Below are 18,389 nucleotides of genomic sequence, written 5' to 3'. Positions count from 1 at the left end.
GAAAGCACAATTGTCCTCAATGGGAATGGTCGTGCGTTTGGCTAGTGTAGAAACCGCCCCCTCAACCTTAGGGACTGTTTGCCATAAGTCCTTCCTGGGGTCGACCATAGGGAACAATTTCTTAAATATAGGAGGAGGGACAAAAGGTATGCCTGGCTTCTCCCACTCCTTATTTACTATGTCCGCCACCCGTTTAGGTATCGGAAAGGCATCAGGGTGCACCGGGACCTCTAGGAACTTGTCCATCTTGCACAATTTTTCTGGGATGACCAGATTGTCACAATCATCCAGAGTAGATAGCACCTCCTTAAGTAATGCGCAGAGATGCTCTAATTTAAATTTAAATGTCACAACATCAGGTTCTGCCTGCTGAGAAATTCTTCCTGTATCAGAAATTTCTCCATCTGACAAACCCTCCCTCACTGCCACTTCAGACTGGTGTGAGGGTATGACAGAAAAATGATCATCAGCGCCCTCCTGCTCTACAGTGTTTAAAACAGAGCAATCGCGCTTTCTCTGAAATGCTGGCATTTTGGATAAAATATTAGCTATGGAGTTATCCATTACTGACGTCAATTGTTGCATAGTAACAAGCATTGGCGCGCTAGAAGTACTAGGGGTCACCTGCGCGGGCATAACTGGTATAGACACAGAAGGAGAGGATGTAGAACTATCTCTACTTCCTTCATCTGAGGAATCATCCTGGGCAACCTTACTATTTGTGACAGTACTGTCCTTACTATGTTTGGACGCTATGGCACAATTATCACATATATTTGAAGGAGGAACCACATTGGCTTCCATACATACAGAACATGATCTATCTGAAGGTACAGACATGTTAAACAGGCTTAAACTGGTTAATAAAGCACAAAAACCGTTTTAAAACAAAACCGTTACTGTCTCTTTAAATGTTAAACAGGGCACACTTTATTATTGAATATGTGAAAAACTATGAAGGAATTATTCAATCTTTACCAAATTTTCACCACAGTGTCTTAATGCATTCAAAGTATTGCACCCCAATTTTCAAGCTGTTAACCCTTAAAATGTGGAAACCGGAGCCGTTTGCAATTTTAACCCCACTACAGTCCCAGCCACAGCCTTTGTTGCGACTTCACCAAACCCAGGGGGGTATACGATACCAATTCAAGCCTTCTAGGAACGTTTTCAGTGGATACCAGACCCTCACACATGCAGCTGCATGCACTGTACTCAAAAGTAACTGCGCAATAATGGCGCGAAAATGAGGCTCTGCCTACTATAGTGAAAGGCCCTTCCTGACTGGGAAGGTGTCTAAACTAGTGCCTGGCGATAAAAACGTTCCCCAAACAATAAAAGTGTGAAAATTACTTCAAACTTTAAAAAACAACTTAAATAAACAATCGATTTAGCCCTTAAGAGTGTCCACCAGTTAATAGCCCATAATAAGCCCTTTATTCTTTCTAAGTCTAAGAAAATGGCTTACCGATCCCCATGAAGGAAAATGACAGCCTTCCAGCATTACACAGTCTTGTTAGAAAAATGGCTAGTCATACCTTGAGCAGAAAAGTCTGCAAACTGTTCCCCCCAACTGAAGTTCTCTCAGCTCAACAGTCCTGCGTGGGAACAGCAATTGATTTTAGTTACTGCTGCTAAAATCATACTCCTCTTTTAAACAGAATTCTTCATCTCTTTCTGTTTCAGAGTAAATAGTACATACCAGCACTATTTTAAAATAACAAACTCTTGATAGAAGAATAAAAAACTACAACTAAACACCACATACTCTTCACCATCTCCGTGGAGATGCTACTTGTTCAGAGCGGCAAATAGAATGACTGGGGGGGCGGAGCCTGGGAGGGGCTATATGGACAGCTTTTGCTGTGCTCTTTGCCATTTCCTGTTGGGGAAGAGAATATTCCCACAAGTTATGGATGACGCCGTGGATCGGACACACCAATGTTGGAGAAATAATTATAAAATACTTTATTGCTAAAAAAAGGCTAACCATCATCTAAGCCTTCAACGAATGTGTGTGTATAAAGGTGTATACATATGAATTTATTTGTTTATATGTGTATATATGTTAGAAAATATGGCACCAATAGACTTGCTTGATGTAGGGTAACCACAAACCTTCAGTTTGTATAAAAAAAAATTCAATATCTGCAATGCGCAATAAAACAAGGTCTGCCTGTTTATATCAGCCATTTAGCACTGAATTGCAAAATAACAATAAATCATTTAAAAGAGTTTGAAACTGTGATAATTTTTTGTAACATTTACTGTGCTTTGCTTTGACCTTGAAAGTTGAAATATACCCCATGAAAATGTTGGTAGAATTCATGATATTGGTCTCCTTTGCTGCAACCAGTCATAGAGGCCAATTTAACAAAAGTCTTGCGGACCTGATCCGACAGTGCGGATCAGGTCCGCAAGACCTCGCTGAATGCGGAGAGCAATACGCTCTCCGTATTCAGCATTGCACCAGCAGCTCACAAGAGCTGCTGGTGCAACGTCGCCCCCTGCAGACTCGCGGCCAATGGGCCGCCAGCAGGGGGTGTCAATCAACCCGATCGTACTCGATTCCTGTCCGTCTTTGTGACCGCTGCTCCATAACTTGTGTTTCTGGCGAGTCAGAAACACGAGCCATAAAGCTCCGTTCGGAGCTTGATAGATAGGCCCCATAGGCACTGCTATAACTTGATATTTGAGACACACCATGGGGTCAATTTATTATAGTGCGAGTGGATATGATACGATATAGCGTATCATGTCCGCTGCACGTCGATAAATGTCGACAGCATACACTGTCGGCATTTATCATTGCACCAGCAGTTCTTGTGAATTGCTGGTGCTATACCGCCCCCCTGCAGATTTGCGGCCAATTGGCTGCTAGCAGGGGGTGTCAATCAACCCGATCGTATTCGATCGGGTTGATTTCTGTCCGTCGCCTCAGAGCTGCTTCATAGCTTCTGTTTCCGGCGACCCGAAACACGGGGTATCAAGCTCCGTACGGCGCTTGATAAATTGACCCCCATAACGTTGTCTTATACACAGACAGTCTATTTGGTAATTACAGCATGGTCCCTTTAAGGAAGGTGAAAAAGTATCAGGTATATTACAGTAATACTAGGCAAAGTAAACAATGTACAGTGCATTAAAATATATTTACTGTGCTATACAATTAAACATAGTGTTTAAAGGGCCAGTAAAACTTTCCAATTTACTTTCTCTTGGTATTCTTTGTTAAAGAGTAAATCAGGTGGGCTCATTTGAGCTGAAGAGTGTGCGTGTTTCTTTAGCACTCTATGACAGCAGTATTTTGCAATATTGTTTGTAGAGTTGTTATACATTGTTGCAAACACTGCTGCCATAGAGTGCCCGCTCCTATGAGCCTACCTAGATTTTCTCTTCAACAAAGGAGTCAAGAAAACAAAGAAATTTTAATAATAGAAGTAAACTGAAGAGTTGTTTAAAATTGCATGCTGTATCTAAATCATGAATTTTCAATTTTGACTTTACTGTCCCTTTAATATTCTGTAATAAATAGTGACAATACATTTATCACTATAACAAAACAAAATCAAATATGTATAAGTATTATTTCATTCACTCTTTATCAAACCTCTTATTTTAATCAGAGAGCTATATAGTGTTACCAAGCAGTAAATTGGGAATCTGTTGGCGCTCTATAAATAACCGATAATAATAAAAGCAGTAGTATTACTTTTCCCAACGAAACAAGTCAATGCGAAACCATGAGATCTTTCGTATCTGCCCTAAACACCCAGAGGCTTTTCTGTGTTTGCTGTCAGATAATATGGAGTACTATGCTATAATACTAGAGTATTTATCTCTTTGATTTTGGCAGATTGATTTTTTTGCTGCCCTGGCTCTTCTCCAGCCACTCCTTAACTCTTTGTCTCACTGCTCTTGCTTTTGGTATTTTAAACAAGCGTGAAACAGTTTGCAGTCAGTTAATTGCTGAATGTGGGGTTTAGACCTATTACATAGGGTTTGTCCATATCTCTTATTATCTCACTGTATTCACCCAGATGACTGTTGTCACCAGTTCCGATGTCATATGTTAGAGGTGTCCATTTTTTTTTTTCTTTAATGAGGGGCTACATTAGAGGACAAATTAAAACATTTACATATTACTTATAACTTAAGAGGTCTTGGATACTGGCTTAGCCTGGCAAGACAAGACTGTATTGACTGACTGAGCATGCTTACTTGGTATATATGACCCCAACAAGTAGATTTATTTGCCCTAGATTTATGTGCTGTATTAAAATAGGGATTGTTCAAGAGAATGAGAAGTTAAGTGTATTATTATTATTTTGCATGGTACAAATACAGAAAAATCTCTTTTAACGCTTCTTTTGCATATATAATTTGTTTATTAACATATTTCACCCGTGTTTAAGGCTTAACTTCTCAATATGACATCATTATAAAATGGAAAACTGGAAAGGAGATTGTGAAGTGTCTAAACAGAGTAGGGGATGGAGAACCTTGCAGCTGTATGGCACATCAAATATTCAGTACAAATCTTAACCTAAACCTTACTTTTAACATTTTTGTTATTAAATAAAGAACTCTTAAATAAGGTGGTTTAATGTAGCCTACCAAGGAGGGGGAGGAAAGCGTTTACATTTTTAATTTCTGTAAGGGTTTACCTAAACTAAGAATTTCCCTTTTTTTGGTGAGAACATACAATCTCGAAACGACTTAAGAGTTTTGCTGTTTAATATATATATATATATATATATATATATACTTTACATTTTTGCAACATATATGTCATATCTCACACTTTTACAAGTAAAACAAAACCTAATACATACCTTAAGTTAACATACAAAATGCAAAAGCTCAGATAAAAATGGAATGACCCAACTGCAGTATAAAGGACCAACCTTGTTACCAAGTTCAGTTGTTAGACGTTTAGATGAGTCACCTAGGAAAGGGGATAGGTAGACAAAAAAGAATTGTGTGCTGTCTAGCTGTGAAAAACTGTCAAAATGCACTGAGATAAGAGGTGGCCTTCAAGGGTTTAGAAATTAGTACATGAGCCTACCTAAGTTTAGCTTTCAACAAAGAATACCAAGAGAATAAAGCAAACTTGATGATAAAAATAAATTGGACAGTTGTTTAAAATTCCATGCCCTATCTGAATCATGAAAGTTTAATTTTGACTAGACTGTCCCTCTGGCTAATTAAGAACACTATGTATTTTGTCTATGTTCTGTTTTTTTTCCCATGTCCTAGTAGATCACAATTTCTCAACAAAAATAATTTTTTGCTCATCTTGCATTTTCAGATATCATAAGGATCCTTATTATCTTTAATTCCAACTTATACCAGTGCCTCAGTGTCCAGCAAACATGGCTCCTTCTCTACAGACCGCTTTTGCACGTCGATGGTGGATTGCTTGCACCGCAGTAGTGGAAAACCTCTTCTTTTCTGCAGTTCTTTTTGGATGGGGATCTCTGCTTATCATGTTACAGCAAGAAGGATTTTATTCCCAGCTCTGCACAGGTGTGTCCAAACGGCATCCGTATCTCATCTTCTCATATCGTAAAATCTGTCCTTCAAACTGCAACATGACAGCTGGGGAGCTGATGCCTCTGTCAGTTACTGTGTTTGGGACATATAAGTACACAATTAGTTCTGTATGTAGGAGTTACTCCCATTTCTTTATGAGAAATATCTGGTCCTGCTTACATTTTTTTGTTATGATTATCCCATTTGTTATATAGAAGAATAATATGCTGTAAAATTGAGACTAAATCTAACACCCATCATAAGTTAATGGATTTCCTTATAAACAGTTATATATATCTCACAAGCCTGCTGTCTACCATCACCCGGCCTGTACTATATACCACTATCCCTTCCCAGCCAGTCTCATGCCCCTTTGTAATTCTAACCTGTTTGATCTTGCCGATTAGCTCAAGTAAAAACGTATATTCTGTGTACCTAAAAACCTAGAATCTAACAAGTGCTTGTTACCCAAGTGAAGAATATCATTCTTTAATGGAAAAATATCATGGCAAATATAGACAAATCACATTATCCATAATAATATAGTTCTCAATTTATTCAATCAATGCTTCAACTAAAATAAAGAAATATGAGAAATGAGGGTCATAAGGATATACAACTATTGGGACACATGACAATGATGAACACTAGAAATTTGTCAGTGTAGTGAGTAAATTAATGTGTTTTGTTCATAAATACAGTTATTTTTTTATTCTAAGTCTTCTAAATTATACTAAAAACACCTGTATTAAAGTCTAAACTCTTACCACTCATACCTACTCACTGGTCATATACAATAGAAAATGATTAATTACCACATCATTGTGTCTCCAGAGGAAAACTCATCTGAGGTTAAGAGCGCCTTATCATCTCAAAATTTGGAAAATAATAATGGTTCATCTCAGCCTTGGGTGACGTGTTCTGCTCAAGAAGAGATGCTGAATTTGGGATTTACAATTGGTTCGTTTCTATTGAGCGCAGCAACACTTCCTTTAGGAATACTGATGGATCGATATGGTCCTCGTCCTCTGAGATTAGTGGGAAGGTGAGTGATTTGATCTGCTTTTGTTAGTTAATTGCAATATTTGCTTTAAGATTTGTTTTAACCTCATCTATACTGTTGTGTAATCATGGAATGGGCTTCATTAAACCTCAGCATAGCTATGTTTTATGTCATCTTGCTTAGTGTATGCTTAGTCTTGAAGATTGCTATTTTCTAAGCTAGCTCCAAAGTGTAATTGTGACTGATTACGCAAAACCAATTTTTTTAAAGGGACAGTCTACTCCAGAATTGTTATTGTTTAAAAAGATAGATAATCCCTTTATTACCCATTCCCCAGTTTTGCATGACCAACACTGTTATATTAATATACTTTTTACCTCTGTGATTACCTTGTATCTAAGCCTCTGCAGACTGCTCCCTTATTTCAGTTCTTTTGACAGACTTGCATATTAGCCAATCAATGTCCTCTCATAAGTAACTCCATGGGCGTGAGCACAATGTTATCTATATGGCACACATGAACGAACACCCTATAGCTGTGGAAAACTGTTAATTCAAGGGCTTAGAAATTAGCAAATGAGCCTACCTAGGTTTAGCTTTCAATTAAGAATACCAAGCGAACAATGCAAATTTCATGATAAAAGCAAGTTGGAAAGGGCATGTTTAAAATTACATGCCCTATTTGAATCATGAATGTTTAATTTTGACTAGACTGTCCCTTTAATTCAAATCAACATGGTTACAAATTATTGATTCTTCTCAATTGTTTTATAGTGGAAATCTGCTATCCATGAGTTAATAACTAATATTTACCTTGCATTATGGTTTATATATGATTAAACCTTTGTAGTAAACATGCATAATTAAAACTTTAGTGAATGCTTGCTAAACCCCTTCCCGACTGAGGACGTGCCTGGAACGTCCTACAAAAAAATACCCTTAACCCTTTAACGATCAAGAATGTACAGGGTACATCCTACAAAAAAGGTCAGTTAACGACCAACGATGTAACCTGTACGTCCTTAGGGGTTTGAAGCTGTGGAAACGATCCTGAATGCTTCCAGCTGCTTTCATGGTATTGCAGTGATGCCTCGATATTGAGACATCCTGCAATACCATTTTTTACACACCAATGCAGAGAGAGACACTCACTCGGCGATGGTGCCGATCGTTGGTTGGTGGGAGCCTCGGAAGGGAAGCGGGTGGGCGGCCCATCTCTACTCGGCATCCGGTTCCTTTAAGTGCACATTGCGGTGAAGGGGACCTTTTCCTACCTAGTCTATTCCACAGGTGTGTCTCAGTGCAACCAAACGTTAACACTGGGTTACCCGCAATCTTTCTACGGAATACGTTGTCTGTAAGTGCAATGTGCACGCCGGGTGCCGGGAGCATCCGGGGGGGCAACTACTGCCATCAATGTAGTAAGTGAATGAGAAGGAGGGAGGAAAAATAAAGATCAAAAGATCTAGGAGGGGGATATTGAAGGGGGCAGCTACACTACATAAAAATTAATATTTAATAAAAAAATGATTATTATTTTTTTTGGGGGGGGCGGCCGAACCGGGCACTGGCAGACAGCTGCCAGTACCCAAGATGGCGGAAAATAGGTAGCGGGGGGAGGGTTAGAGAGCTGTTTGGGGGGGATTAGGGAGGTTGGGACCTAAGGGGGGGGATCCATAACAGCTGAATAGATATTTTTAAAAAAAGCCTTTTATTTTAGTACTGGCAGACTTTCTGCCAGTACTTAAGATGACGGGGACAATTGTGGGGTGGGGGAGGGAAGAGAGCTGTTTGGGAGGGATCAAAGGGGTGGGATGTGTCAGGTGGGAGGCTGATCTCTACACTAAAGCTAAAATTAACCCTACAAGCTCCCTACAAGTTACCTAATTAACCCCTTCACTGCTGGGCATAATACACGTGTGGTGCGCAGCGGCATTTAGCGGCCTTCTAATTACCAAAAAACAATGCCAAAGCCATATATGTCTGCTATTTCTGAACAAAGGGGATCCAAGAGAAGCATATACAACCATTTGTGCCATAATTGCACAAGCTGTTTGTAAATAATTGCAGTGAGAAACCTAAAGTTTGTGAAAAAGTGAACGTTTTTTTTTATTTGATCGCATTTGGCGGTGAAATGGCGGCATGAAATATACCAAAATCGGCCTAGAACAATACTTTTGGTTGTCTACTACACTTCACTAAAGCTAAAATTAACCCTATAAGCTCCCTAATTAACCCCTTCACTGCTGGGCATAATGCACATGTGGTGTGCAGCGGCATTTAGCGGCCTTCTAATTACCAAAAAACAATGATCAATACTTTGGGTTGTCTACTAAAAAAAAATATATACATGCCAATGTAACTATAGCTAATTTTGGGGGGGGAAAATGGATTGGAATTAGCAAAGTGCTACTTGTATTTATTGTCCTATAACTTTAAAAAAAAGCAAAGAACATGTAAACATTGGGTATTTCTAAACTCAGGACAAAATATAGAAACTATTTAGCATGGGTGGTTGTAGATGTGTAACAGTTTGGGGGGTCAAAGTTAGAAAAAGTGTTTTTTTTTTCCATTTTCATCATATTTTATAAAAAAAATGTTATAGTAAATTATAAGATATGATGAAAATAATGATATTTTTAGAAAATCCATTTAATGGTGAGAAAAACGGTATATAATATGTGTGGGTACAGTAAATGAGTAAGAGGAAAATTATAGCTAAACACAAAAACCGCAGAAATGTAAATATAGCCCTGGTCCCAAACGGTCAGAAAATTGAAAAGTGGTCTGGTCACGAAGGAGTTAATACATACATACTTAGAATTAATATATGTACAGAATTTTTAATGCACACTAGTATATATACAAAAGTTTTGTCAAAGTAGGCAGGTTTTGACATACATCAGTATGAGAAAAATGCATCTGACTGTACCTATTATGTTGATATTGAGATGTATGGAAAATGGTTGAGTTAAATAGCAGTGTTTTCACATGTTGTACAAATAATCAGACAGTGTTTGTGTGCGTGCCTGTATATATAGGGCTAGATTACGAGTGGATTGCTAACAGTTACGGGTGAGTGAAAAAGGGTTTATCACGGAAGTTTGCGTGCGTGGGTTTTTCATTTGTATTGCAAGTTGAAAGTAAACACGATTGCTTGAGTGCAATTGAAGCTAACACGTGTTGGGTTAGCGCGACCTCAGAGCTCTGGTTATATGTTTTGCAAAACAAAAAACTGTTACAAAATTCATCAAAAATACATTACAAAGTACAGTTAAACTTATAATAACTCCATCCAATAAAAATTTTTTTTTTTAAAAATTGCACAAAAAAGTTATAAGTGCTCAAAGATATGAGGTTTCAGGTGTTAGAAAAAAAAGGCAGGCAGAGGGCTTTAATGTTGAGATACATACATATACATGTCTAAATATGTATGTATGTACTCAGTGGCGTCACTAGGGGTGCGGGGGGTGCGGGCCGCACCGGGTGACACCCTCCAGGGGGTGACACCACCAGAAAAAATAAATAAAAAAAAATAAATTAAATTTTATTGAAATTCAAAGAAATACAATGTAGAGATGCATTTTATTAGAGGGGCCAGCATTTGTGAACATTAATGAGACTGGGGAAGTTGTAGACATTTAATTTTTTTGCCCCTTGAGCCAGCGCTGCAATTTCCACAAATAGTTTTCCCGGCTGCTTTTGCTTGATTGTACTTTGCTCCTCCCCTGCCCAATTTCACTATGAATGTTGTGGGCGTGCCGTGGGGCTTGCGAAAGTTGCGCTGCTAGCCTAAACCTGCCTGCTTATCCGTGTGGAGCAATGGAGTCACTCACTGCTGTGCTGTCTCTCTAAACAGGAAATCGTGAGGGGGATGCCTGGGCTGGCACTAGGGATGGGCGAATGTTTCGCAACATTCGAAAAATGAAACAAATTTTAACACATTCGTTCGTTCAAATCGAATTTCGAATGTTTACATTACACTCTAACATTCGATTTTTGAATGTTCGGTTTCGAATTTTACGATTACATTTGAAAATATTAGTTTAAAAAAAATTGAATTTATATTTGTAATAGTATTTCTAATGCTTTCTTTAAATGTAATATTCAAATTATGCAATATTCGAATTCAAAAAATTTGAATTTATATGTTTGTAATATTCGAATTATGCAATATTCTATATAAAAAACATTTGAAATTATATATTTGTATCTATTATGTATCAATTTACTAGATTCCCTCCCTACCACATGAACTATTGAACTTCTGAATAGTATTTGTTAAATAGAATGTTAAATTCAAAATTTCGAATGTGGATATTCAATATAATTATAAACATTCAAATTCGAAAGTGACATTCGAAAACTGTAAATAGCATTAGATTATAGAATTTTTAAGAATATTTGTTCTTTTCAACATTCGGTTTTATAATTCGATTTTCAGTAATAATATTCGTTCTAACATTCGAATTCGGAAATTTACACATTCGCCCATCCCTAGCTGGCACCTAACCGCATGACTGTCTTACACTGTCTCTAAAGTGAATGAGCCACGTATGATGCCCACCCGACCGTTACGGTTACGGTGCACTAAGTGCATACTGAAGAGGTAGGAGGGGAGGGCGGGCAGGGGTCTGGGGGTGGGCAGAGTGCAGAGGTCATTGGCCATAAGAAGCGGTAGGCACGCGGCCCGGGGCTGTGCACTGACAGACTTGGAACAGAGTCAGAGAGCAGAATTTTCATAGTTTGCGCACCTAAACCTTTTCTTTAGTGATTTATTTTTAGAGTGCTCTGTTTATCTTTCATTTGATGCTCTGCTGAGCCAGGGAGCAGCTCTAAAGCATGAGCTTTATAATTAATGCATTGCAGTTTACATATTTTGTATGTGTGTGTGTCTGAGTGTTTTTGTGTGTGTGTCTGAGTTTTTGTGTGTGTGTCTGAGTGTTTTTGTGTGTGTGTGTGTGTCTGAGTGTTTTTGTGTGTGTGTGTGTCTGAGTGTTTTTGTGTGTGTCTGAGTGTGTTTGTGTGTGTGTCTGAGTATTTTTGTGTCTGTAAGAGTGTTTTTGTGTGTGTGTCATAGTGGTTTTGTGTGTGTGTCTGAGTGTGTTTCCGAGTGTTTGTGTGTGCATCTGAGTGTGTTTTTAAGTGTGTCTGAGTGTGACACCAAACCCAGTGATGCCACTGTATGTACTGTATATATATATATATATATATATATATATATATATATATATATATATATGTGTGTGTGTGTGTATATATATATATATATATATATATACAAGCCATTCTTTTTTATATATACAGCTCTTGTTGTTGGATGGATATATATACCTGTATATGTGTGTGTGTGTGACTGTGTACATCTATATTTATATGTGTATATATATGTATTTACAGACATATATACACATACGTACATAGGCACACACACACACACATATATATATATATATATATATATATATATATATATATATATATATATATATATATATATATATATATATATATATATAATCGTATGCAAAAGTTTAGGCACCCCTGACAATTTCCATGATTTTTATTTATAAATAATTGGGTGTTTGGATCAGCAATTTCATTTTGATCTATCAAATAACTGCAGGACATGGTAATATTTCAGTAGTGAAATGAGGTTTATTGCATTAACAGAAAATGTGCAAAATGCATCAAAACAAAATTAGACAGGTGCATAAATTTGGGCACCCCAACAGAAATATTGCATCAATATTTAGTAGAGCCTCCTTTAGTAGAAATAACAGCCTCTAGACACTTCCTATAGCCTGTACTGAGTGTCTGGATGAAGGTATTTTGGACTATTCCTCCTTGCAAAACATCTCCAGTTCAGTTAGGTTTAATGGTTGTCCAGCATGGAAAGCCTGCTTCAAATAACCCCACAGATTTTCAATGATATTCAGGTCTGGGAACTGGGATGACCATTCCAGAACACTGTACTTGTTCCTCTGCATAAATGCCAGAGTAGATTTTGAGCAGGGTTTTGAGTTGTTGTCTTGTTGAAATATCCAGCCCAGACGTAACTTCAACTTTGTGACTGATTTCTCAACATTATTCTCAAGTATCTGCTGATATTGAGTGGAATCCATGCGACCCTCAACTTTAACTCATATGTATATATCTATACCTATATATAATCATATAGATATATAGGTATAGATAAATATTTGTGCAAATACAATCAGATATATATATCGAAATATGTATTTATGAATGAATAGAACATATTTTTCTATGTGTAGAAAATTGGAATGTGAAATATTCATATTTTCATATTGGGTTAGCGCCCTTGAGAATATGCAATCGTGTTTGCGTGCGTGTTAGGCTTTTTTTTCCACTTTTTTTTGCTCCATTGATATTTATAGGGGAATATAGGTTATCACTCGCGCAATATTGTAAATTTGGCTTGTTGGGTTAGCGTACAAGCAAAAACAGTTTACTTTCAACTTGTAATGCGAATGAAACTGGACTCATTCAAAAAGCTTACTTCTAACGCAGTTAACGCTCAAGTGGGAGCGTTAAATAATGTTCCACTTGTAATCTGGCCCATTATGTGAATGTAACCGTGTGTTAAAATAGACTATGGACCTGATTCTCTCAAGCTCCCTGGTGGGCCGAGATTATCTAAGAAGTCTCGTCAGTAATGCATGGCCTGTCAAAGAATTTTAGAATTGTGAACTGTTTATCTCACTGTGCAGGGTTCGTGATTTGAAGGAGACACACAAAGTACAATATTATAATAGAAAACATAAGATTTTAAATGATTTCTTCCCATGCAGGCAAATTTTTGATCATTATGCCCTTCACAAGTCACTACATGTGTAAGTTAGATTGTGTCACAAGTCACTGTATGCATACGTTTTTGTACTGGGTACTAGCACTGGTGTTTGCGGGCCCTGGGCAAAAATAAATTTGTGGGGCCCCTCAGCCCAGTACCCTTATTCCTCTACCCCTGTATACCCTGTCCCCTGTACGGCCCTCCCTGTCCCAATATTGAGTGTTACCTATATAAAGAATAACACTATATATTACTCATCCTGATTACATTAAACACATCTTCATAAATAAATATAGGATGTACATTGCACCTTCTCATACCCTCACCCCTGACATTGTGAGCCCCCCAAACTGTGGGGTCCTAGGCGGGCGCCCCTCTCGCTCTGTTTAAAGGGCAGGCCTTACTGTGTGTACTGAGTATTTGTGGTAATAGCAATAATTTGTATAAAGAAACTGCTTATCAGAGCTGTTATCATACTTTAATATTTTATGCCACATTATTTGGTGTTTATCTTCTCCTGATCACACTAGGAATGAAGAATTAATAAATTATTAAAAATAAGACAGAGATTAAATATTGTATTGTAGTGTTTACCTCCGATATAATTACAAAACCTCAAAGACCATCAACATGGTCGAATTTCAGTAGCCTGTTTATTTAGGTTACATGAAACTGAATTTATGATTCAGATAGAGCACTTCTATTATCAATTTTGTTCTCTTGGTATCCTTTGTTGAATGTGCAGGAATGCACTACTGGTGGCTAGCTAAACACATTGGTAAGCCAATCACAATAGGCATATATTTGCAGCCACTAATTAGCAGCTTGCTGCCAGCTCCTGAGCCTACCTAGGTATGCTTTTATACAAAGGAAACCAAGAGAACCCAACAAATTTGATATTAGAAGTAAATTGGAACGTTGTTTAAAATTGTATGCTCTAACTGAATTATAAAAGAAAAAAATGGATTTCATATCCCTTTAAATGTTGTAGTTTTCCTCCAGTATGAATTCAAACCCTCAGAGACCATCATCAAGGTCAAATTTTAGCAGACTGTTTATTAAGCAATGTTAGTGAAGGCTGGGAGCATGACTATGATGTTTATATCACATTGCTTGCAGTAAAATACCTGTCTATAAACAATATGACAATCTTTCTGTTATGTATTTTATTAATGGCATTTTCCTATATCTACTGGTCATCAAAGGTTGGACAGTGGAACATATGTTGATGTATATTTTATCATATAATATAATAGCTGTGTCATATGATTTGGGGTTTTGAAAAACTGAGAAATAGATTAGAAAAATATTCTGCAAAGATGTCACCAGTGGCAGTATTTAAAACAAGGGCATGACACATTGGAATATGGCAATGTAGTTTGTGCTGGTAGGTTACTTTCTGCTATGAAATTCAGAATGGAAATTAGCAATGGCAATAAAGTTATTAGGCTTGACATCTAGTGCGATAATGAACACTGGCACTGACACTGGCACTTTTGCTGGATAGTGCTGGTTTAAGACCAGTTTCACAAAGTGAAACTAGACACCAGGTAAACTCACCTATAAATCATTAACTGGACTGCCTGACCATGCTCCAGACCATTGTTTGCCACCATAGTTCTGCCACCAGCGCTCATGGTTCCAGGCAGAAAAATAAATAAATGTTGTGAGGTATTGTGCATGTATTGGTATTGTTTCCCATATAGAATTAATATTGTATCTTCAGCATCAGATAGACAGTAACATACCTCTCATGTTTCTCAGCTTCTGCTTTGCGTTGTCTTGTGCGCTGATGGCTCTGTCCGGATATGACCCCTCAGGTATGTAAAATAACTAGGAATATTTTGCTTAGCATTTGTTTCATTTCATTTACTGAGATTTGCGCAGAACCATTGAGCCTCATTACAGTCTATCAGAATTTTCATGCAAACGCAAGGGGGTCTATTTAGGCTTGCCAGAAACACACGTTATGAAGCAGCTCTGAGGCGGCGGACAGACATCGCCGAAAATCAACCCGATCGAATACAATCGGGTTGATTGACACCCCCAGGCTGATTGGCTGCGAATTTGCAGGGGGCGGCGTTGCACCCTCAGTTCACAAGAACTGCTGGTGCAATGATAATCATTTATCGATGTGCGGCGGACATGGTTCACTATAGCGGATCATGTCCGTCCGCACAATGATAAATGGACCCCGAAGGTATAAAGCTTGTTTTATTATTAACTACCATTTGAATGAGAACAAAAATAAACTCTCAAATTATCGATATGACTAGCAAATAATCTGGTTAAACACATAAAACCATACACCTAAGGTGATTTTTCTCCTGGGGGTTTGGCCAGAGCAAAAGTTAAACATTACAACAAATTAATATAATTATTGTTTACAATGACTGCCGAAAGGGGCATGGTAATCCAAAAAATTATATATGTTAAAGAGGGGCTGTACTGATCACTCACTGATAGGGACAACAATCGCAGAGCACAAGAAACATAATTTAAAAAATAAAAAATCACTCTATTACATTTTGGAAATTGTCTAATATAGATCAGAGAAACCCATTTTAGAGTGTCATGTCCCTTTAATAGGGTTGGATGCACATTTTTTTTAATAGTATAACATGTTCAATTATCAAATTCATGTAATTTGAATTAATTGTATTATTAGCATTTTTTGTTCAAACATCCAAACACTTCATGGCGATCAGAAATGAACATCCTGATGCTGGTGTTTAGTTGTGCGCAACTTAATAGTTTAAATATGTGATTTTATCTTAAAGGGACATAAAACACAATTTTTTGCTTTCATGATTTAGGTAGAACATACAATTTTAAACAACTTTTCAGTTTATTTCTTAATCAAATTTGCTTTATTCTCTTGTTATCGTTTGTTGAAGAAGCAGCAATGCACTACTGGTTTCTAACTGAACACTTGGGTGAGCCAATGCCAATCTGTATATATATGCAGCCACCAATCAACAGCTAGAACCTAGGTCATTTGCTGCTCCTGAGCTTTCCTAGATAAACCTTTCAGCAAAGGATAACAAGAGAAGGAAGCAAATTCAATAATAAAAGTAAACTGGAAAGTTGTTTAAAATTGTATGTTCTACCTAAATGATTAATGTATAATTATGACTGTACTCTCCCTTTAAAGTGATGGTAAACTTTCCCCTTTGTATAATCAGATCCAGAATTTAAACAATATTTTTGGATGGATTCATCAGCTCCGGCCGCCCACTTCAAAAGTAATTTTTTTTGTGAGCTAAAGGTTTGAACTCAAATTGGCGCTCTACCTGTACGGCTTTTGAGTCGTAGCTAGAGCGCCGATTGGAGAACAGTTCAAACCGTTAGCTCAAAAAAACAAAAAACTTTTGAAGTGGGCGGCCAGAGCGGGGGGGTATTAGAATGGCACGGATTCATTAAAAAGTAAGTTACAGTGCATCCTCATTACAACTGATTAATAAAACTCCATCTAAAATATTGTTTCCCTTCTGAATCTATAAAAAGTGGAAAGTTTACCATTATTATTATTATTATTATCGGTTATTTGTAGAGCACCAACAGATTCCGCAGCGCCATCACTTTAATGATCATGAAAACCTATGTGTACAATGTGTACATGAAAATACAAAACAAAATTATATTAGGGCACTCTCGCACATTGTTAAAGTCATCTCCAAATCAGCAATGCACTACTGAGACCAAGCTATTAATTGTTGGCTACCCACATATGCTTCTTGTTATTGGCTCACCAGATGTGTACAGCTAGCTCCCAGCGGTGGATTGCTGCTTCTAAACTTATTTTAAATTTGCAAGATTTAAACACATAAGTGTTTATCACAATCTATTGTTTGATAACTATTTTCATGTTACTGCCTGTTACTAAATTTGTTTAATGTTGACACAGTCAGCCATTTTCTTTTTTCATCAGCACCACGTTTTCATTAATGGTTTAGCCAAAAATGTTAATTTGCTTAAAAGCTGCCAGTCCTGTTTGTTCTAATCACAATCCACATTTTCAATAATTATCTACACATTTTTCACTTATGAAATTTCACAGATAAAAAGACTTGATAAACCACCAGCCAAAACCTATAACATTGGTTTTAGGCATGCTCAAAACACACTGACATTACTCCCGCCATATTGAATGGAAATTAGGGAGCCAGGTCATGAAACAGATACAAATGCTACGGGCTCAATCATTAAATAATGATAAGTACTAATAAAAAAAAAAAACGTAATCCATTATACAACAAACACTATACCAATAAGGCTCCTGTTCGAATCCATTAAAAAGACATACACACATATCTCTATGGTTTTTAACTAAGCAGATAATGATTTTCTATTTGATGATTGGAATGAATGATTTCCTTCTGGAGTTTGGCAAACATTATATCCCGAAAACATGCACAATACTACATAGTTATAGTATTTAACTATTCCACTATGGCTTGCAAATAGCACATAATAGAATTGTCTTTTTGCACTTTTATATACCTTTAGTATTAAAAAGCCGTACAAACAGCCACAAAAAAAGAAGAGAAAGATTTTTAAGAGGTTAAGGCTGTGTAATAGAATAAAAGCAAAGATAATGCAATATGTTTCTCAGAAAGGAATAATATCACTGTCTAATCTAATGCAAACATAACTCATTCCAAAAACAATTTAAAAACACATGATCACTGGCTTTTCAAATGGTTTTCTAATGGACTGGGTTGATCTCAAATTTGAAAAAACAACAAAAAAAGCTTTGTCCTAGTCACCTAGTGCATCGGAATAGATGCTGCAGTTATATTTAAAGGGCAGTATACACCAATTTTCATTTAACTGCATGTAATAGACACTACTATAAAGAATAATATGCACAGATACTGATATAAAAATCCAGTATAAACCCTTTTAAAAATTACTTAGAAGCTCCCAATTTAGCACTGTTGATGCCTGGGACACCCACTGAAAGGGACTGATAGCAGAAACTCCCCTGTGCATATGAAAAGACCTATTATACAACAGAAGCTATCTGAAATCTGT

At 37.1% G+C, this 18,389-nt stretch overlaps 1 protein-coding gene across 1 annotated transcript in view; it reads left to right on the top strand.

Moving 5' to 3' along the window:
• Positions 1-18,389, top strand: part of SLC43A1 (solute carrier family 43 member 1) — a 142,121-nt gene that overhangs the window by 8,226 nt on the left and 115,506 nt on the right. Inside the window, exons 2-4 of the mRNA XM_053692284.1 lie at positions 5,312-5,529; positions 6,370-6,580; positions 15,117-15,172. Of these exons, the coding sequence (XP_053548259.1) occupies positions 5,376-5,529; positions 6,370-6,580; positions 15,117-15,172 (421 nt within the window). The 5' untranslated portion in view covers positions 5,312-5,375. The remainder of the gene's footprint in view (positions 1-5,311; positions 5,530-6,369; positions 6,581-15,116; positions 15,173-18,389) is intronic.

The sequence above is a fragment of the Bombina bombina genome, chromosome 9 (assembly GCF_027579735.1).
Source record: "Bombina bombina isolate aBomBom1 chromosome 9, aBomBom1.pri, whole genome shotgun sequence".
Lineage (NCBI taxonomy): Eukaryota > Metazoa > Chordata > Amphibia > Anura > Bombinatoridae > Bombina > Bombina bombina.
The sequence above is the reverse complement of the archived record's forward strand: the minus strand, read 5'-3'. Positions and strand labels throughout refer to the sequence as shown.